The sequence below is a fragment of the Dendropsophus ebraccatus genome, chromosome 5 (genome assembly GCF_027789765.1).
Source record: "Dendropsophus ebraccatus isolate aDenEbr1 chromosome 5, aDenEbr1.pat, whole genome shotgun sequence".
NCBI classification, from domain to species: Eukaryota; Metazoa; Chordata; class Amphibia; order Anura; family Hylidae; genus Dendropsophus; species Dendropsophus ebraccatus.
The window spans coordinates 104249838-104272197 of record NC_091458.1 but is presented as its reverse complement, the minus strand read 5'-3'; the positions used below and the strand labels follow the sequence as shown (position 1 = coordinate 104272197).

General features: G+C 41.6%; 2 protein-coding genes across 6 annotated transcripts; one reads left to right on the top strand and one right to left on the bottom strand.

Moving 5' to 3' along the window:
• Nucleotides 1–530: 530 nt before the first annotated feature.
• MITD1 (microtubule interacting and trafficking domain containing 1) lies at nt 531–14968 on the bottom strand. Of its 2 annotated transcripts, none has more exons than XM_069970869.1 (7): nt 14562–14968; nt 12240–12341; nt 9931–10067; nt 7809–7895; nt 7362–7477; nt 3745–3805; nt 531–1520 (listed from the first exon to the last, which is right to left on the bottom strand). In XM_069970869.1, exons 1-7 carry the CDS (start codon nt 14698–14700, stop codon nt 1425–1427), a joined length of 738 nt encoding a protein of 245 aa, XP_069826970.1. In that variant the 5' UTR covers nt 14701–14968; the 3' UTR covers nt 531–1424. The 2 variants fall into 2 exon arrangements, with proteins under 2 accessions (XP_069826970.1, XP_069826972.1); XM_069970871.1 differs by lacking the exon at nt 14562–14968 and adding an exon at nt 13619–13746.
• Nucleotides 14546–20387, top strand: MRPL30 (mitochondrial ribosomal protein L30). Of its 4 annotated transcripts, none has more exons than XM_069970875.1 (6): nt 14546–14901; nt 15886–15959; nt 16087–16170; nt 16728–16874; nt 18473–18541; nt 20210–20387. In XM_069970875.1, the coding sequence occupies exons 2-6, from the start codon at nt 15909–15911 to the stop codon at nt 20300–20302; spliced, it is 444 nt and encodes a 147-aa protein (XP_069826976.1). In that variant the 5' UTR covers nt 14546–14901; nt 15886–15908; the 3' UTR covers nt 20303–20387. The 4 variants fall into 4 exon arrangements, with proteins under 4 accessions (XP_069826976.1, XP_069826973.1, XP_069826974.1 ...); XM_069970872.1 differs by having other exon boundaries at nt 14549–14901; nt 18473–18546; XM_069970873.1 differs by lacking the exon at nt 14546–14901 and adding an exon at nt 14970–15101 and having other exon boundaries at nt 18473–18546.
• The last annotated feature ends 1973 nt before the right edge of the window (nt 20388–22360 follow it).

Sequence of the window (22360 nt, the reverse complement as noted above, 5' to 3'; positions counted from 1 at the left end):
CCCGCTGTCCCGGGCTACAAGCTGCACCCGGAACCGCGGTGGTTCAGAGCGGGGTCGCCGCGCAGCCCCGCTCTGAACATCTCTTACGGGCGCATGACATACCGGTACGTCATGCGTCCTTAAAAGGTTAAAAGTTGTTTTTAGGACAATAACTGCATCACCTGCCGAACAGACCCCAGGACAGATCTTGGATTAAAAGCAGCTATCTGAAGGTACAAGCGGTTTGGGGGGGTCAGATTGTGGGTACAGAGTCGCTTTAAAACAGGCAGGTTTTAAAAAAAGTTGCATCTAAAAAGTGTTCGCCTGTTGAATACTGGTTCACAAATAGAACAAAAACAATTATTCACCTAAAAATAGGTGCAAAGCCCTTGATAAATGCCCCCCTAAATTTTTATTTTTATGCTGGTTCTGCATTCAAATGGCATCTAGAAGAAACATGTTCTTGTTCACACCAACATATCAGCATTCAGATTGTTTTAAAAAAGGGAACATAAGTAGAATATAAACATATATATATTTGTACTTATTTATTAAAAGATCAATACATATAAAATACTGTGTTAAAATACAATTCTCAATATGAGAACAGAAAGAAAGGGGGCACATAATAATCCTTCATGGGAAAGCCTTATCATGCAAATATTGTAAACACAACCACAAAGCTCATGACTTTTTATGATCACCAAAGTAAAATCTAATATTAGAAACAAATACTTTGTGCTTGGGAGCCAGAACCATAATAATTACTGTATGATGCATCAGAAACCAACATAACAGGTACTGTATGTAAGAGGAAGAACCTCTGAATCATCGGAAAGACTATAGATGCAACAACAAGCAGTACATTTAAAGAAGCAGCAACAAAATAAAATAAAGATCTGCACAATCATAGAAAATAGTACTTCATTATTGGTTATAAAGCCATGACTAAAAAGAGTAGACATCAGACATCATTACAATATATAACAGCATGTATTAAAGCTTAGTGAGATTATTATGATCTGATATATTGGCCCCCTCTCATTGTATATAACTTGAAAAGCAAAGTATGCGGTATTTAATTTAATATATTCCAAATATACAGGATGACATTAATAAATAATGCAGTAAAATACACAAGGCAAAACTAGAATACTTGTCATAACAGCTATTGTGTTTGCATGCTTTAATACCCTGGGACACGTCATCATCTGCAAACACACCAACCACACAGGAATAATACTATGTGATCATTTATTTCACCAGGACAGATTCCAGATAGACATCCTGGGTCCCAGCAGAAACTTGGCACTATAGAGAAGACATTAGTTACCCCATTCAGATACATAATGTAGCTAGAAGCAATGTGCACCTCTAATGGCGGGAATGTATGTCAGATCTTTTTTTTAGATCCCTTTCAGATCGCTCCATCGTACAGACTTTAGTCATGTTTTCCGCGTGTGGTTGTTATGGAAAATATCAACTGAGGTCTCATAGCAGGGCCGCAGGTCATAATCACAGTAGCCTATGGAAAACCGGCTCTAGAAAACAAAACAAAGTAGAGATGAACAACAAGAATACAAGCAACAACAAAGCTAAAGTATTTTATTAGCAAATTCACCAGAGCACACAGATGTGTTGGAACATACTGATCATTACTTGTTGGTGGACTGGTATAATTGCATATGTGAATTTAACTCTTCCTACACTTTCAGGGTATGTTCACTTTCTGCTGCAGAATCCTGCCTGTCTCAGCGTGTCATTACCTGTCTATGGGACAGCGCGCACTCCTCCGCCGCTCTCCACTCAAAGAAATGACATGTTCTTATTTGAGCGGAGAGCGGTGGCAGCGAAGGAGCCCATGCTCTTCCACAGACGGGCTATGACACACTGAGACAGGCTTCCGCCTGAATTACTCAGTGTGAACATACCCTAAGTCGTGAAGAAAACATAAAAAAAATGCAGGTTACATGCTTTACAAATATGGTGAATATGCTTCTGCCTGCATGTGGATGTGGCAATTCCTCTCTTACAAATAATACTATTGGTAATGTCCCATGTCTTTCTTTAAAAAGAGTCATAAAAAATCATAAAAGGTTAACACTGAAATCAACTGGTTTTCTGTATAATGCATGACGGGACAGGTCCTCCAGAGAAAGAGACACTCTTTATAACCGCTCTTCACTTTAGCCAAAAGAAAAAAATCCTGAACAGAGAATCCTCCTATATTTTCTAACAGGATAAACAAAATGGGTTTTCTAAACTGGACAGCCTTTTAAAAGGGGTTGTCCAGTGTAAGAAAATTTTGAAGGGTTCAGTCTTTGATATACAGGCAGTTTACAGATCTATCACGGACATGTGAATACATGGGCTTGCCGTGAAATCCGCTGCGTATCCATGTAGTGTGAAGGTTTATGGGGTTACATATTCGCAGCGGAATATGTAACCCGGCCCCTTTAACCCCCGCCGCCCGCAGCATACTTCACCTGCTCCAGGCTCCTGCTTGCTTCGGGGCCTCCCAGCATCTCCCGGCGGTCAGCCAATCAGTGCGCTGCCCCGCCACAGCGTACTCATTGGCTGACTGCCGAGAGATGCCGGGAGGCTCCGAAGTAAGCAGGAGCCTGGAGCAGGTGATGTATGCTCCAGGGCTGCCCCCTGCCCGGAGCATACATTACCTGCTCAACGCCATGGCTGTGTAAAGCTCCCGGCTCCCCTCGCTCCTCATCAGCCAATCAGTGCTGCCGTGCAGGTAATGTATGCTTCAGGTCGGGGCTGCGGGCAACCAGGATTAAAAGGGGCCGGGTCACATATCTGCAGCGGAATGAATTTTCCGCTGCGGGTATGTGACCCCATAGGCCTTCATTATACCAGGATCCGCAGTGGATTTCGCTGCAAACTTGCGTACGTGTGAAGGCACCCTAATGACAAATTGAGTTTGTCATGCATTTCTGCATCAAAGGTAAAAAATTAAAAAATGACATTTGTAATCAACCCAAAATACAAAATATTTGCGAAAACTAGAGTACAGAACACGGCAAACTGAAAAGGGAACACTTAAGTTGATGATAGTTATAAATGTCAGAACCTGACTATCATAAAGAAAAAATAAATAAATACAGTGTGTGTATATTATATATATATATATATATATAAACTAAAATCTGTGGCTACAGATACTGGATACAACAACCATTGTGCTTAAAGGGGTTATCAAGGATTAGAAATACATAGCTGCACTCTTCCAGAAATAGCAGTTTGGGTGTGGTTTTGAAGCCCTGTTCCATTAAAGTGAGTGGAGAAGAGTTGTAATACTGTACACATAGCTTAAGAGCAGGTGTGGTGCTGTTTGTGTAAGAAAGCATCTGTGTTTTCCTTTAATCCTGGATAATCACTGTAATCAGCTGTTAAATGTATAGCGACAATGCACATGAATAATATTTCCAACAGCGAGGAGGATTCCCAGCACTGCAGATACAAGTTATCCAGTCCAGTATCAATGTATAAAAAAGTAAATACAGAACCACTAGCCACATTGGGGCAGAACAGCCTTGTATTGCCACCCCCTTGGCAATATGCATGACCTATACCCTGCTTTGTATAAGCACCAATCTCATGCATGTGTACATGGATGTTGAGTATCTTGCAAATAAAATGGGTCTCAATTAAGATATTCTGAAAAGGAAGTAGTTGATTTCTCTTCCCCCTTAATGTTATGTATAGTTTTCTACCAACAACACAACAATTACTTGGAGGCTATTTACTCACCTGTGGCTTCTTAAAATAATCAAGGCCTCTACCAATCTTAATCATCCAACCGTTGTCAAACCTGCCAGTAATACGAAGCACAAAGTATATGTAATTATTAAATATTGGCATCATGCTACACTTACATAAGTCTAAGATAACTATCAACCAAAGAAACAATGAAAAGTTTTGTTCAAACATTTGGGGCATATGTTCAGTGTAAATGTTGGAAATGTGGTGCAAAACATACGTAGTATGTGTAAGTGACTGTGTAACTACACGTTTTTAAGCTTGCCATTGACTTACGTCTATAAATAATGTATACTAACATACTGCAATGTCCAGAAAGTATTCCAGCGAGACAGCCATCCTTGATAAAATCCACTTTTATTTAACTTGGACAAAAACAGAATAAAACATCCAGCACATGGATAGTGCGACGCGTTTCGACGTTAGTACGTCTTAATCACTGCATAAGTACATTGTGTGCATGAAACATATAAATAGTGCTCAAAACAATTAAAACACAAAGGGAAGCTCACCTGTATCTGTGTCCAGCAAACATCATAGAGTGGGCTAGCAATCAGCAATGAGGTGAATCACCAACATGCAGCTGGACACAGGACAGGTGAGTAACAGCTCCATCTGGTGGACAGGAGGAATCATGCATGAGAGGATATCAATACAAATACATTAGGTCCGTTTTGTAATTTAACCCTTTGGGAAAACGGGAACCCAGATTGAGAAAGGTGAATACTTGAGAAGTAAAAGAGCATGTTCTGATATGCAAGATTATAAAAAACAAGTCACTAACATAGACAAGAGGTTGAAAAAAAGAGGGTATGCCCCATGGATCTTAGATAAAGCCAAAAATGACATAGCTGGGCGGGACCGTGATTCTCTGCTATATTCATCCCATACAACGGATGGTGTGAACAATACCAGAACCAACTTAGTCTTTTCTACAGCTCACAGCAATCAGTTTGGGCAAATTAAACAAATCTTTAATAAGTACTTACCGATATTGTACCAGGACGATAAACTTAATCATATCCTCAAATCAGGGGTTAATGTGGTAGCGAAAAGGGGTACTACAATCGGGAATTTAATATCTCCAACTGTCCCCAAGAAATATAATCGTAATAAAATATGGTTATCCCAGACTGTTTTTTTCCCGTGCGGTGGGAGACGATGCAATGTATGCAAAGTGGCTAAAAAAACTAATACTTTCCAAGACTGTGAAAGAAAGAAAATTTATAAAATCAATTCATTTATCAATTGTGATAGTGATCATATAATTTATGGAATAGAGTGCAATGCGTGTAATAAGTTATATGTAGGATGTACCTCACGTAAATTAAAAGTTAGAATTGCGGAACATCTTCATGACATTGCAAAAAAGAGTACTCATATGTCCGGTGCCGCACGACATTTTGTAGACATTCATAATGGTGAAACAAAGTTTTTCTCATTTTTTGGTATAGAGAAGGTGTATAAAGATGCAAGAGGAGGGGATTGGCAGCGCAAGCTGTTGAATAGAGAAGCGTATTGGATTCTCAATCTGGGTTCCCGTTTTCCCAAAGGGTTAAATTACAAAACGGACCTAATGTATTTGTATTGATATCCTCTCATGCATGATTCCTCCTGTCCACCAGATGGAGCTGTTACTCACCTGTCCTGTGTCCAGCTGCATGTTGGTGATTCACCTCATTGCTGATTGCTAGCCCACTCTATGATGTTTGCTGGACACAGATACAGGTGAGCTTCCCTTTGTGTTTTAATTGTTTTGAGCACTATTTATATGTTTCATGCACACAATGTACTTATGCAGTGATTAAGACGTACTAACGTCGAAACGCGTCGCACTATCCATGTGCTGGATGTTTTATTCTATTTTTGTCCAAGTTAAATAAAAGTGGATTTTATCAAGGATGGCTGTCTCGCTGGAATACTTTCTGGACATTGCATTCTGACCAGCCCTGTGAGTTCCAGGGCACTAGCGACGCCTCCTATACCACGCTTGCATCTAGGAGAAGGTTCAGACCTGCATTACAGGCATGTATATGGTTGTAGCGATTTTCTGTTTTTTTATACTAACATACTCATTACTATATGCTGATTATATATACAGTGGTGCCTTGAATTACGAGCATAATTCGTTCCAGGACTGTGCTTGTTATCCAAATCCACTCTTAAACCAAAGCAAATGTTCCCATAAGAAATCATAGAAATGCAGGCAATTGGTTCCACATTCCAAAAATAATGATTTATTATTCTGAATAACATGTAAAACTAATAAAAGAAACATTTAGAAACAGCAGAATATTTCATATTATAAGTTACTGTACAGTAATGGAGAGGATGGGAAACACAAGGGCGGACAGAGACTGCAGGGAGCATGAAGGAATGAGCAGGACAGATGTGGGCACATACATGCAGCACTCTCTGTCCGGGGAGAGAGGGGTTACAGCTATGAGGAGATTACCTCCACAGTCCTGTCCCCTGATGCAAGCCCCAGCCTGAAGTGGATCTGCTATGATTTGGAAGGTGAGGGAGACTTCCTGGGTCAGAGTACAGTGCTGTAGACCCAGATATGCAGACCATGCCCCTCCCCCACTCGCCCTCCCACCAAGTACAGGGAGCTCTTAAACCAAAGCAATGCTCTTAAACCAGGTCACAATTAAAAAAAAAACTATGAGCTCTTAAACCAAAACGCTCTTAAGCCGAGTTACTCTTAAACCAAGGTACCACTGTGTGTGTGTGTGTGTATATATATATATATATATATATATATATATATATATAAATAAATAAATAAATAATGTGTGAAATTATAGAATCATGAATTTGATCAAATCGCGGGAAATTATGAAATGGCCAGGGGAATTCTATTATTGTCCCCCTGCAACATACAAGTTCCTTACTGCCTGTCAGGAGGTCCGGTGCAGAAGACAGAAGGTCCTCGACGGGGAGCACAGAGAAGCGGCGGTGGAGACAGACAGACAGCCGAGTGGCGGCATTTCCCCCTGTAACATACAAGTTCCTTACTGCCTGTCAGGAGGTCCGGTACAGAAGGTCCTGGACGGGGAGTAGAGAGGCGGCAGCAGCAGAGGCAGACAGGGAGCAGAGCCGCGACTTGCATGCACGGCAGTAACCGGCAACGGAAGGCAGAAGGTCCTCCCTTGATTTCCCGGCAGGGCATATAGACGGGGAGCAGAGTGGTGGCTTACAGGCGGTGGACAACCCCAGAAAACAGAAGGACCTCCCTGGACCTCCCGGCGGCAGAGCGGCACGTACCGGTCGTCCCGACAGGCAGTAATGAACTTGTATGTTGCGGGGGAAGGGGGGGGGGGCGGGGGGTATGATGATGGAATTCCATTTCATCATTTCCCTGAAAGGGGTCAGGGATTTGATCAAATCCCTGACTCTCTTCAGGGAAATGATGGAACGGCTTGGCCATTTCATCATTTCCCGGGATTTAATCAAATCCCCGGATTCTATCATTTCACCGCGCTATATATATATATATATATATATATATATATATATATATATATATAAAAAATACACACACACACACACACACACACCGTTTTTGTTATTTCATTCAGGTAACTCTATTAAGAGTTGTTGGCTACCTGATTTCCCGATCATGAATGGATGGAGAAAAGGCAACCTCTAGTGTTACACCAAAGTCCTGCAGTGAATTCTTGATCTCTTGCAAGCTGCTCATCTGCTGATCCTTGACATTTTCCTATTGTAAAAAATTAAGTGTTAACCAACACTATAAAGTACCAACACTATAAAGTTTATATTGCTTATAAGTGTAAAGCAAAGGAACAAAGAAGTAGCAGACATAAATATTTTTTCAAAAACGACTGAACAATACATGGTCAAAAATCATTCATACTAAAGTATCAAATCTCCCCATTCAAAGTAATTAAAAGCTATCAGGCAGCACTAACATGTCATTTTATTTGAATTATCGCCACTCGTGGCCAGATGTTAAGCATTAGAGAATAGGACTTAAACAAATACAACCTATTGAATAATATATAGTAACCAAGTTTCTAATATTTACTCACTTCATCCCGAGAAGTCAATAAATTGATTTTCTTGACTTTTGAAGGACCTTTGATAAGCATTTCACAGAATCGTAAAAAGTTATACAACTGCAAAGTAAAAAGGTAAGAAGAGTACACAAATTTGAGTAAAAAGCACAAGGGGGGATATTTATCAAACTGGTGTAAAGTAGAATTGGCTCAGTTGCCCCTAGCAACCAGATTCAGCCTTTCATTTTCCAAAGAGTCTGTGAGGAATGAAAGATGGAATCTGATTGGTTGCTAGGGGCAACTAAGACAATTCTACTTTACACCAGTTTGATGAATCTCCCCCAAGATGTAATAATCAAACTTAAAGAAGACAAACCAATGTTAATATTATTTACAAATATAAAGTACATAAGGCAGGTCTTCTATGAGTTCTTAGAACAAATTCATTTTTATTTAAGGAAAATACAATTACAGTAATACCTCGGTTCCCGAACACCTTAGTGTTCGTACAATTCAGTATTCAAACAAAATTCACCCAGAAGTTTTTCTTGGTACTCGAACATTGTTTGGTATCCGAATAAAATCAGGGGGATAACAGTTATTGAGGTGTTTGAGAATACCAAGGTTACAGGAGCGGGGATTCCCATGATAAAGACAGGAATCCTCGCTTCTTAACAGGGAGTGCCCCACAGCTGAGAAAAGGAGTGCACGGGAAGTTTAAAATGCTGCCCGATCCAGCCTCTCTCCACTGCGGGGAACACAGAGTGAGGATTCCTGCCGGTGTCCCTCTGCACCACAGCCACAGACTCCCCAAGCTGCAGGGATCACCCCCAGCGGCTTGCCCCAGCTCCTGGCCCCCCTCTCCAGGCTCCTGAAGAAAGGTGCCAGGAGCTGCTGCAAGCCGGGAAGGGGTCAGGGAAGAGAGAGCCAGCGCCTGATAAAGTGAGCAGTGCGGGGGCATAATGACGGGAATCCCTGCTCTGTGTTCCCAGCAGCAGAGAGAGAAAGGCAGGAATGGGCGGCTTTTTAAACTTGTTTCTCAGCTGCAGGGAAAACCCCTGTAAAGAAGCAGGGATTCCGGTCATATTAACAGGAATCCCTGCTCTAAACAGGTGTCCGATCTTTTACAGTAAGTAGTGCAAGATGCACCGCTACTTACTGTTTTTACACTATGTGGGATGGGTGCTCTGCACCTGACCCATGGAGTGTAAAAGCCAATTAAAGAAATTTACATTGTTCTTTATGGGAACACACAGCTTGGTTCTCGAACTGCTCGGTTCTGGAACAGCCTTCCAGAACAGATTGTGTTCGAAAATGGAGGTACCACTGTATTTACCAAAAAACAGATTTCAGGCGGCTGACAAGTTCTCTATAAAGAGGTTGTCCAGAGAAATCTGTAACTTGGCATACTGCCTTTCCATGGCATAAAACAATAAATATACCATACTTACCCTCCCTCACTCCTCCTACTGCTCCCATCTTCCGGCTCTGGCTGTGATCCCACTCTGCCGGCTTCCACTTAGATAGCCCTGCAGTTCCTGACATGTTGGTGGCAGCAGAGAGGACAATGTCGTCCCTTACTGCTAACCGTCAACAGAAGTGAATATGTAAATGAAAAAGCGTTACATTTATTTAAATAAAGTTATATTACAACGTAATATAACTTTATTAGGGTAATGTGTTAGTAAAAAAATAAATAAAGTTTCATAGAATACCCCTTTAATCTGTGATGAAGCTCTATCCCTCTATGCTCATCTACTCTTTCAGGAAGTTTGGACAATCTTGATGTGGAACATTGTTTATCAGTATTGAATTCCATTAATCAAAGAATTCTATAATTTTATTTGTGCATGTCAGTAAAGCTTCAGCTACTAGCGATGCAAAATGTCCAGAAAAAAAACCCTTAGCAGATGCGGGGTTAAAAAAATTGTGCCAACAGGTCACTACATTTATGTATTTCATGGCTGCCACCCAATCTGATTGTTCGCCATCTACAACAATACAGTATCCAGTTTTGTTTTTTTGAGAGGCAGTTTTTCAAATGGAGTAAAACCATTACCTAAGAGCATGTTCAAGCATTATTGTAATTGTCCTTTTCCAACAGCCACAGCGCTGCAGATTTGAGACCACTGTCTTAGAGTATAGCTTGACTTACCTGATGCGTGTGCCGAATGTAAGGATCCTCCACCCAAACTTCTGAGAGAGTCTCATCCACATAGGGTTTAAAAAGATTTTCATAGCTGTAACCAGTTGCATTTTCTAAAATCTTAATTTGCTTGTGATATTTTCCCTCTACAAAAAAAAATAAAATAAAGGATTGTGAAAATGACCAAGCAGTAATCTGATTATTTTAGAGAAAGTTTTACAACCTTAAATCTGCAATGTATTAATTTAAATAGAATTATGATACAAGGAACAGTTATCAAATACGAAGACAAAGACAGAAATTCCCCCCATCTTTTTTTTTTTTAAATCAAATCCTTTTTATTGAAAAAGGTTTTTCCCAAAAAATTATCTCCCAGTGCAAACAAAACACCCCAGGAGGGCATACCCTCCGTCCCATACCCATACTCCGTTCCTCATATGCATACTTCTCTACACCAATCAGCCAATTAACCTTACCCACAAATTCCGCTACCGAGGGAGGGGCCTCATCAAGCCAGTGTTGAGCAATAAGTTTACCCGTCATAAATAAAATACGGGCCAGTGTTGTTTGTTCCACTACATTTATCGCTAGATCATCTACATATCCCAATATATAAACCAGTGGGGATTTTTGCAGTTCCACCGAATAGGCTTTACGTATAGCTGACCCCATCTCTCTCCAATAGCGAAATAACTTGGGACAGCGCCAAAACATGTGTAAGAGACCCCCCTCATGGATATGACATCTTGGGCATATGGGCGTATCCAGGACATTGATACGGAAAAGAAACTGTGGTGTGCAATACACACAGTGTAACAGAGATGTGAGAGGGGATGTTGTTCCCCCAGGGATAGCTTAGGAGTCATTTCTAATATCTCCTTCCATTGACCTTCCTCTATAGGACCAATGTCCGCCTCCCATTTTTCCCTCAATGTGAGTGGAAACCTGTCTAGAAAAATTCACCCCATTTAAAACAAATAAGCCGCATGCATCGCTCCTGTTATGCTAAATTTTAATCTAATAGAAAAAGGAGTTAAATTTTATTGCAATTTATATCAAAGCTCAATGTTTGTCTTTGCCTTCTAATTTGCTAGACCTGGCTGCCCGTGCATCAAGGAGTTCCTTACACACAAAAATATAAGCGGACTATTACTCCTGACCAATATCACCGCCATTACATAAGTATTTTACATAGGGAAAAAACAAAATGTACATGTCATTTATTATAAGACCTACTCATAATGTGAATATAATTACCACATAACAGTGAAAAAGATGGACACTGTCCATAACTATAAAGGCCACACCTGGAGACCACAGACATAAACTACTGCTTTTACATACTATGACGTATAGACACCATTGTAACGATATAGGTAGGTGGGCAGCACCCCAAAGTCTGTATAAGAAACACACAAAAACCACAGGGTATTCTCATCCACACTGGGGTGACATCTCACACCGTTTGCTACAGGTCCTCTCTCATCAAATACAATTGAACATGGGTATTATGGTTCCTTACAAGACCAGCTTGTAGGTATAGCACTATACTTGCCCAGTGAGTGGGGTGGACTCCCAACACCAGGTAGTCTGCCATATGTTTCTGCCATTGCAGATTTTAGGCATTTTTAATTTTTTTGTATGGTCTTGATAATTATTTGTAACCATTATTTGCTTTTCATGATTACTCTGCAGTCACAATAAAGATGCGTTTTACTGAGATATATTTCTGGGTGTGCAGCTCTTCTTGACACACAACTTGTTACTTCTTTGTGCAATATAGACACCAATATAGACACACTAGTGAAAACAAAAATCACAGCCTTTGGTTCTAGTTTCCCTTGGCTTCCTGAGTCGTTGCGACCTTCTCAGCCAGTCAGTGACTGCAGAGATTGTCCCGCATCATTCACTGAGCCAGGTCTTGATGTCACAGGAGCAGCAGCTGGAGGAGGATATTTATCTGGTGCCTTACTTTAGGAGAAAACCCTCCCCCCATTGGCAGATTTAAATTGAAAAATGAAAAATTGAAGAACGGCTGTATTTCAACCAAAAGAGCAGCTAAGAACTAAAGCTGAGCTTTGATTGGTTTCTGTGGGCGACAAAGACCGCTTATCTTTTAGACCATGGGTCTCAAAACTGCAACCTTCCAGCTGTTGCAATACTACATTTCCCATCATGCCTGGACAGCCAAAGCTTTAGCAGTGTCTAGGCATGATGGGAATTGTGGTTTTGCAACAGCTGGAGGACCACATTTTGGAGACTCATGTTTTAAAGACTTGACAAATCCCCCCTTTGTACTTTAGAAATTGAGTCTTCACCTTCCTTTTCTTTAACTACATGATGTTTAATCTGCTCAGCTCTGTCCATGTAGCTTCTCAGCTTCTGCCGATAATGGCTCTTCTTTGTTTCATCCTTTGTACCTGTGAAATAGCAAATCACAAATTGGTTAAAGTAGTAGTTAGGTTTCACATGATGCTTCATCTTCATATAAGGCCACTAACCAAACTAACTTCATGGAATACATTCGACCCACACTAATACACTATAATATTGGAGAGACGTCTGTGCGTTAGGGCTGTCATTTAGGTACCCATACCTCACTGTAGGAGGGGATGAATCCAATATGGGACCATATAAAGTATAAAAAAAAGGAGTAACACACAGAGAACGGACAGAAAGAGGAGAAGAGGCAAAGGGAGCAAGATAGAATACTAGGCATATTAAGAAGAGACACATTTATCAGGCGGGGGCCCTACAATGATATTAAAGGCTGATAGGTGCTTCAATTTAAAAAAATCTCTTGCCCACACTCAGGATAGGCCGCCAATGTTTGAACACAATGCTGTCACCTGGCAATAGTAGTAGCTGTGCTAGAGAACTGAAGATCAGCTCCCATTTGCATCTGTGGGTGGCATTAAAAATAGCTCACACTAGGCTGTCAGGTTGATAGGGCTGCTTCTCTCCACACTGGAGCTAAAGATAGTGTGGGACGTCAGCTTTGGAGGAGACATGTGCACATGAAGAAAATGATGAGGAAAATTGCCTTTCTGAAATTCTGCATGAAATCCTCATAGTACTCTATGCTAAAATGACACAAAATAGAAACGGATTTTGGAGTGTAATTGCAAACTCCCTTCAACTTCTATGACTTTCTGCTATCAGACTCTGCCTCAAGACCTGACAAGTCAATTTAAGGTGGAATTCAAATCTGTGAAATGAGAACGCCAGCTCACCCTTGCTCTTGCTCCAATGCATGGATCCACACTTGGATTGTGCATGACAGTCCAATATAGCAAAGAGATGATACAGCAATCCAGGAAAACAAGTATCTTTATTCCAAATCCAAATTATAATACAGGCAATTCACACCATGATGCAGCACACCACAGGGGTACACGTGACGCATTTCGAACATAGTCATGTTCTTCATCAATGGTCATCACTGGCCTTTGAAACAAATCTCGTGTACCCCTGTGATGTGCTGCATCATGGTGTGAATTGCCTGTATTTTAACTTGAATTCGGAATAAAGATATTGTTTTACCGGGTCGGTGGATCATCTGTTTACCATATTGGAATTCGAATCTGCATGGAAAATTTATATGCAGAAATAATTGCGAAATCCCATTGAACTCAAGGTAAAATTTGCCTCAAAATCAGCTAAAAGGGAAACTATCAGCAGGATACAAGAATCTAACCTGCTATTATGTCCCTATAGTGCACAGTCCGCAGTATGTCAGCGTCTTCTCCTGCCGTACTGCGCAAGCGCGGCGTACTAAAGATATCGGAGCGCAGGTCTTTTAATCACGCCCTATGGGCGTGATCACTGCGCTCCCAACCGCCCAGGACCGTGACTACATCCGCCCACCGCAACTACTTACAGCTAACTACCATACAGCGCGGGACTTCAGAAATGTAAGATTACGGTGTTAACAAGGGGATGTTTGGGAATCGTGCTGGGTGATGTACCAGCACGTTTCCTTATCATTAGGGGCATATTCGGCATGATTGTTTCCCTTTAAAGTTTATCAGAAATGTAAATGAAGCAGATTAGTGCACTGGGGGTGGGACTACAACCCTCAGAACACTGTCCCAGCCTGTCCATCCCTCCTAATGATTATTTGGCCTTCTGCCCTGATGAGTGCCACAGTGACATCATTACAGAGCGCCAGATATTCATTAGGAGGGGTGGGCCGGCCTGGGCAAAACAGTGCACTAAAGGTGCTAGCCCCGCCCCCAGTGCACCAAATAGCTTCATTTACATATCTAATAAACTACCAAGGTGCATAAAACAGCGCTGAGGGTCATGGTAAGGAAATCCCCCGTGCCTGTGCCCTATAGGGACAAATCTATAGCTATACATAGAGGTATCTGAGCTGCTGATAATTTCCCTTTATATCCAGCCCTGGTGTGAGAGCACATGCACTTGCCTCCACTAGGACTTACTGTAGCAACAGTGGCTAGGATTACCGAGTGACACTATTACATACAATGCAGTGTGCCCCGCCTAATGCAGGGTGGACCCGGCTGTAATAGAGCGGCGCAGTAATAGCGCCATATACACAGAGGCTGCTAGCCAGCCCCCTGCACTGCCCTGCCTCTCGTCATCACCATTGCCGGAGCACAGCCCCACCTACTGACCCTTGAGCACTTGCAGCAGCAGCTCTATGCCTTCCTGGTAGCAGATGAGGCTCTCCTGATAGCGGCCGCTGCCGTCCAGCTCCACCGCCCTCCTGAGCACGGCCCCCGCCGAGTTCTCCACACCGGCCAGGGCGGACATGACAGGGACGCGCGCTCTTCTCACACTTCACTATCTATCGCAGCCCGAGTTTCCCTAACAGCTTCCGCGTTCCACCGGCCGGAAACACGCACGTCACACCTCCACTGTCAATCAGCTTTATTTAGCTCACAACATGTAGCGGCCTTCATGACCGTAGCTTTGCCTCCGGTGTGTGCGCGCTGTAGATGTGACTGCCTCAGTGTAAGTATAGACATCCAAAAGCAACCGAGAACCTATGAGGAGTTTCCCGTACATGAAGTGTATGGGCGACGTCTGATGACGTCATAACTATGCGCCTTCTCTCACGGGCTTGCATGGAGAGCTGTGCAGCGACCTTCAGTCACATTGTATAGTGGGCGCCTGCCCCGCTGCTGGAGCCGCCATCTACAGACCTGCTGCAGGTGAACAGATTGCAGGGCCTGGCGTGTAGTCGGAGAGATGACGGCCATGTACAGACCTCTAGTGAACTGATTGCAGGACCTGGCGTGTAGTCGGGGAGATGACGGCCATGTGCAGACCTCTAGCGAACTGATTGCAGGACCTGGCGTGTAGTCGGGGAGATGACGGCCATGTGCAGACCTCTAGCGCACAAGTTCTATGGTTTAGGTGTCCTAGTGCATTCTGTCCAGGAAGCTGGATGCAGGGGTCCCATCTCCCTGTGCTTGCCCAGTAATTTCAGGTAGATTCCACGCTGGATTTGGAGTATACCCAGTGTGGATTCTGCCTGCTATCAGATTACTATTGATTGCAATGGGATTTCTGAGAGTCAATGGGGAAACATGAAACAATACCCACTTGACATTTTTCAGTGCATTGGCAGAGCCTCCTTTTGGTGGGTTTTCCCTCATTGACTTCTATGGGTCGGGGGTAAAAAAAAATATTGTCTTTATGCATATTGGTGTTTTTTCTCCAAATCTTTGACTTGTACTGAATACAGTGCAGGGGATAAAACAGAAGAGGAAGCAGAGATAAAAGACATATTGTAATTCACACTAAATTGAGAAAAATCTCCAAAAAACTAAAGCTAAAAAGCTAAAATCCTGGCAGTTTTTTGAACGTTATGCAAAATTTGTGTCTGAGGGAAGCCTCGAGGTGTTTTGGTTTTTTTTAGAGCAGTTTTTGCCAATAAACATACCCTTATTATTCTCCTTATAAATCTCCTTGAAATATTTTCTGTTATTCTAGGTCTGAAGATTAGTAAATGAAAAATGGCCCTGGTGTGTTATAATGTTTTGCAAAGAAGAACATTGGGATTAAAGGTACTTCAGCCCCCATAGATTAGAAAATGATTGTATATCCTAGCTATATGCCATCAGTATACTGGACAAATCCTTCAAGTATTGTTATGTTGATACCACCCCTCTAAACTAACTTTTTGATTTCCAGCTTTTGACAGAGCACCCTTCCATGTCACTGTTGTGGACTGACTGGATTCGCCATAAGTTCACAAAGTCTCGCATTCCTGAAGAAGTAAGGCTTTGCTTTCTTATATTCTGGCTTACCTAATACAGTATACAGTCATGTATTATGTTTTCCTCTAGGAAGGAATAAGGGTATGTGCACACGGAGTAATTGCATCGGAAAACTCTGTGCAGAATCTGCAGCTCATCTCCGCGTGCTCCTGTTTCCCTCCACCGGCTCTATCATATGTTGCAGCGGATTTTGCTGTCCGCCGAAAGCATTAGCATGTAATTTCTTTGGGTGGACAGCGAAATCCACTGGGTATATAATGGAGCTGGCGCAGAGCTTTCCCACACAATTACTCTGTATGCATATACTCTATTTTATATTGTAATGTAGATGTATTTTATAGATGTAATGTAGACATTCTACCACTGCTTTTAGAGCAGAGTGGTGGTCTGAAACTTAGACTCAGGAGAAGGTGGAAAGGTGGGTAGTTGAGCTGGGAATACTGCTTCAATGTATATTAGTATACAAGTATACTGGTGGTAGTAGTAGTAGTAGTATACAAGTCTAATAATAATAATAGATGATGAGTGCTGTACTGTTACTGTTTCCATGCTCAGACATTTCAACCAAAACCAGAAGATCATGAAAAATATGGAGGAGATCCTCAGCAACCACATAAATTACATCTTGTCACTAGAATAAGATCTTGCATTGGAAGACCATACTGGGAGAAGGAATTGATTGACAAACTAGGACTACAAAAGGTATACAATTCATGTGATGAGAAAGTTATAAAAATTCTAATTTTGGTGCAGAAGCGATCTCTCATCTCCGTTGTTTTCTCTCCTCTGCACCAGAATGAAAGCATGATTCTCCTATTGACCCAATTTACTTTGCATGTATCTTATGCATGTGTTGTGATATTATGATTTTATGGGACGTCTTGTGTGATCAGTAAAAATTTAATTAGCACAATGAAGAGGGTGCAGCATCCATCAGCAAAGGACACAGAGGCTGTACAAGACATTGATTGTCTGACCTAATTGTGCGTTTGCACAGGCAGATTTGTCTGACAGATTTTGGAAGCCAAAGCGAAGAAAGGATTTGAAAACAGAAGAAATCTCAGTCTTTCCTTTATGACCTGTTCCCTGTTTATGGTCTGTTCCTGGCTTTGGCTTAAAAAAATCTGTCAGATAAATCTGCCTGTGTAAACGCACCATAAGAATAGGATGTGAAGAACCCATTTATCATTAATACTGTATGTGCATTTGGTCATTTTGTAACTGTAAAGGCTTGGGTGTAATAGCTGGAAAAAAATAAATAAATAAAAAAATTTTATATATATATATATTTACTTGCTGATAGTTCCCCTTGAAGAGACTCTGTAATAGGTTTTATTAAACAAGAGTTTCCTTCTGTACTCAAAAATCAGTTTTGCAGCCCCCCACCTCACTTCAGAAGAAGCAGTATTTCTGCATCCATTACGGTCGAAGGCAGGGGATGAGGGGGATGCAATCTTCTCTCACCAAGCTCGCAGATAAGCACTATCCTTTCTGACCTGTGAATCCAATGTTTTATGTCCTCAGACAGTCTCCAAACTGTACAGCTGCTTGTCCCCTCTTCCTCATCACTCATCCTCCCCACCCCTTTCATAGTTTATAATGGACTTGGCAAACCCATCTTCACTTTGCTCCTCTGTAATAAAGACAGCTTTGCCTGATAATGAACAGATAAGAAGTGAGGGGGGAGGCTGCAGAACAGGTGTTCCGCCTAATAAAACCTTTTACAGAGTTTCTTAAAATCGGTTGTACTATTGATTTCTGCGAAAAACAAAAAGAAATTTAAATGACAGTTACACTTCAAAGGTCAACTCCAGGTGATATTTTTTTTTTTCAGGTAATTAAATCAAATTAAAAGGTTTAAGGGTGCCTTCACACCTACCGTATCGCAGTAGAAAATCCGCTGCGGATCCGCAGCAGATCTAACTAAATGAATGAACACAGCATTAAATACGCACTGTCAAATCCGCAGCAGATTTGTAAGTGCGGATTTAGTGCTGTGTTCATTCATTTAGTTAAATCCGCTGCGGATCTGCTGCAGATCCGCAGCGGATTTTCTACTGCGATACGGTAGGTGTGAAGGCACCCTTAATCAAATTAGAACTTTGTAATGTGCTTTAATTATGGTTCTGCCCCCCTTCTATACTATATCAGCAAAATTAGGATAAAAGATGCTGATTCCCAATCTCTATTTACAGATGACTTGAGGGGAGGGGGGTGGAAGTGACACCTATTTGCCTGTCATGTACTATGTGTTTGCCTAATGGTTAATAATTCCTCCTTTTTAAAATTTGGATTTTCAGGCCCACAAACCAGTTGTACATAAGAATATTCCATCAGTGAATGATAAACTTAAAGTCATCAAGCACTTAGTAAGGTTTGTATTATTATCAGTGTATCTTTATTAGACAGGCTTTACAGACATATTCTGTTGTCTCTTCAGTACTGTTTTGCAAAGGAAATGTACATGGGGGCCATTCAGTTGAATATTTGTCTATGTACTACAAAGATGGCTCTATGGGCAGGCATGTCCAAACTTTTTTCGAAGAGTGCCAAATTTGATGAAGTGAACATGTGCCAGGGCCGACCATTTTACATGCTATATGCTTTATAACACAGGCAGATAATAGCAAGCTGGATACCTGGGGGGCCGTAAAAGTTCGGAACGCGGGCCGCAAATGGCCCTCTGGCCGGACTTTGGACATGCCTGCTCTATGGGGTATTCTAGCTGTCACCACTTATCCCTTAGGGCAGTGCTTCTCAATTCCAGTCCGCAGGCCTCACCAACAGGTCATGTTTTGAGGATATCCCACACAAAGAACAGCTGTGATAATACCTGATGAACTAAGTATAATATCACCTGTGAAATACTAAGGAAATCCTCAAAACATGACCTGTTGGTGAGGCCTGAGGACTGGAATTGAGAAACACTGCCTTAGGGAATATATATGGTCTGGGGGAGGGGTATCCGACTGGTGAGTTCCTCAGCAATCTCTAGAACCGGGGTCTTGAGTGCCCCCTCAGAATGGCGTGGCAGCTGCATGTGTGCACTACTGATCCACTTCATTAATTTTCTATGGCTGCTTGTCGCTAAGTACTGTATTCTCCCATTCTTTGGCAGCACCCATAGGCAATAGCCCAGATTTACTGAAAATGTCTGAGCCCTAAAATGTCTTATTTGCCCATATGAACCAATTACACCTCAGATTCTATTTCTCACATTGTCCTGGTAAAGTGAAAGCTAAGCTCTGATCGGTTGCTGTAGAGCACATGCATACTTAGAAGGGATTAAACCCCATTCTTCAGACTGACCCCCTCACACTTATCTTCTATCCTATTAATAGTGGATACGTATTACTGGCTGGAACACCCATGGTAGTCATCAGGGCCGGTGTCAGCACAGGGCTTACCCGGGCAAGTGCCGGGGCCCACAACACCTCTAGGGGCCCAGAGAGGGAGAGGGGTCTGGTGTTCTAATGTTCAGCCTGCTCACTGTAGTGCAGGGTGAGAGCTGAACATCAGAAGACATAGGAGAGGGAGTAGGACCTGCACAGAGAGAGAAAAGGGTGAAGGACCTGATCACATGACCTGAAGCTCCTCAACCTTACAGTGTGGAGAGCAGCCTGATAGGACGAGGGAGAAGACTGAGCTGTAAGTGCTGTGCTCTGTCTGTTAGTCAGTATCGGTGTCAGTGTCAATAATGTGTGTTTGTATATGTTATTGGTGTCTCATAGTGCATAGTGTGTGAATGATGGTGAATAGTGGATGGATGGATTAATGAGGGGCCCGCTATGGCTTTGTCGCCCCAAGGCCCTGCAGAAACCTGGGGCCGGCCCTGGTAGTCATTCTTACCAGTCTGCTTTCCAATGTAGCTAACCGACAATTTCCTTCTGTTTGATATCCATGTGTCTGAATACAGTGTATGCTCATGGATTGCCTTCATGAGTCAACTATTTCTGCTAACAAGAATCTCTATTTCCACCTCAGAAATGTGTAAGAAGGATATGCAGAATAACGTATTACATTCGGTTCTTTTTCAGAGTCCAGCCACTGAAACTACCTTATGGGCTTCCAACAGAGGAGGACATGTCAGACACCTACCTAAACAGTTTAGGCCAGCTGGTGATTCGTAAAAAGCTGCAGCCAGTAGATGTGAAATCAGTGGAACCATAGTGTATACATTTTTGTCATTTGTAAAATAAAGCATATGTATGTTGAGTATTGTATTTTATTTGCAAGTAGTATTTTAAGTTTTAGTTTAACTCATTCCTGCACAGCGGACTTCATTGAAGATGGTTGCTGCTACAAAGTATGAATTCACTTGAATAGAACAAGGCTGCAGTGTGGTGCACATCCAATGCCAAGTGTATGGTATTGGGTATGTAGTGACAAAAAGAGGCACATGGCACCTTCAGAAACTTAATTGTCTGGGAAAGAGAGTCTGCACCTAACCAGATAATGATGAACCATCCCCTCTTATCTCAGAAATTCTCTTTTAGAATCAATTTGCACGTACAGGATCTGATGCTGCAGCTTTGGCCTGCAGATATCATTGTAACTAAATAATGGAGTGCAGCATCATATAAGTTGTAGATCCTGTATGGGTGAATGGACCCTAAATGAGAGAATATCACCTGCTACAACCAAATAACACAATGTAAGATATTATTTAGGGGGGCTGTCCGTGGTGTAATAATGAATTTTATTTGTTATGGCCAAATGGAGCTCAGGCAGTTTTTACAATACTGACAGCCAGAACAAAGTTAGGGAAAAATAGAGTGCATTTACATGTAGCAATAGTCTACTTTGCAAGCTCTATTGACACGTGAAACACATTTTGCATTAAATAAATACAATAAAATTTAATAAATATCTGTCAACCTTAAATACAAAATTTAACAACATTTCTTAATATAATACTAACAGCCATTCTATTTAGTATGATAAATTTTTCATCTATAGTGTCTGTAGTCATTCATCCACAGTCTTATGCACGATTGTTTAACAGAAACATATGTTTAGTGCTGGCTTATTGCAGCCTTATGTCACATATTTAAGCCGAATGAATTATTGACCAGTTGACCTGCAAATGTTTCTGGACCTGCACTGTGGGTTTATTAATATAATTGAATTATGTTTAATCACTAACACTGCAGACTACTAAGTGCACACTCAGCAGTCAGCAATATCCATAAGCGGCTGCTCCAGCCTGCTTATTCACCAGTGATTGGCAGTGTTCTATGACCAGAATCACTGGCGGCCTGGAGTGGCTGCTCTTCAATACTATGGGCTACTAGTAGATCACTCACTTGCTGAGTAATCTGTTGGGTTAAACAGTGATTTCATCATATATGTGGCACTTACAAAGAAAAGTAATCCAGCATCATTAGGCTTATGCTGCCCCCAGATAGGTGACAGTCCCTTTAATTTGCTACAGATTATAGAACCTACTAACAAATACATTGGAAAGAAGATTTCCAGGGATGACATAGGTATGGCTATAATATCATACTTTGTTTATTAAATATAAATATTGGAATCCTTCTTTATTGACTGCATATATTTATAAATTAAGTTCTATTTCTGTAGTTTGGTTATAAATAACTGGTATAATGGCACATTTTTACCTGCTTATAGATTAATGCTGAATTTAACACATGACATTTCATACAGTTTCATTCAGACTCGATCATATCACTGATTATCATTTTTGCAGAAAAAAGTACAGCTTAGGATGAAATGTTTTCCCTTTTTTCTCTTTGGCATGAGTGTGAGCTATTTAGCTGAGACAAACATGAAAATAAGGTGCTTCACTAAAGATATATTCATACGCAGAATTTTTTAGACTGTCCAGTACATCTAAATGGGCCTGTAGAAATCTATGTAAATGCTACAGTAACAATCCTATTGTGATAAATATAACTGATTCTCAAATGGAACAAATCTTCCCCATATGAATATACCCTACAAAAATAAATGTCAGGCACACTGAATGTATGCAGTCTACCAATAGACTTGTGGGGAACCAACACACACACTTTCATCATATAGCAAATATATTTATAAACATAAAATTAGTGCAGTAACTTCGAAACGTCTTAAAGGGAACCTGTCTCCCCCCGTGCCGGGGTGACAGGCTCCCGACCCCCCGCTAAAGCCCCCTATACTCACCTGATCCCGCCGGGTTCCGC

Bases quoted from the DNA above. Each gene is read 5' to 3' on its own strand.
- MRPL30 (XM_069970872.1), top strand. From the start codon at position 15,909: ATGGCCCTGGTGTGTTATAATGTTTTGCAAAGAAGAACATTGGGATTA. The intron at 15,960-16,086 runs GTACTTCAGCCC...TTTGATTTCCAG, and splicing joins GAAGAACATTGGGATTAAAG to CTTTTGACAGAGCACCCTTC. The intron at 16,171-16,727 runs GTAAGGCTTTGC...TTCCATGCTCAG, and splicing joins AGTCTCGCATTCCTGAAGAA to ACATTTCAACCAAAACCAGA.
- MITD1 (XM_069970869.1), bottom strand. From the start codon at position 14,700: ATGTCCGCCCTGGCCGGTGTGGAGAACTCGGCGGGGGCCGTGCTCAGG. The intron at 10,068-12,239 runs GTGAAGACTCAA...TTTTTTTTGTAG, and splicing joins TGTAGTTAAAGAAAAGGAAG to AGGGAAAATATCACAAGCAA. The intron at 7,896-9,930 runs GTAAGTCAAGCT...TTTACTTTGCAG, and splicing joins ACATTCGGCACACGCATCAG to TTGTATAACTTTTTACGATT.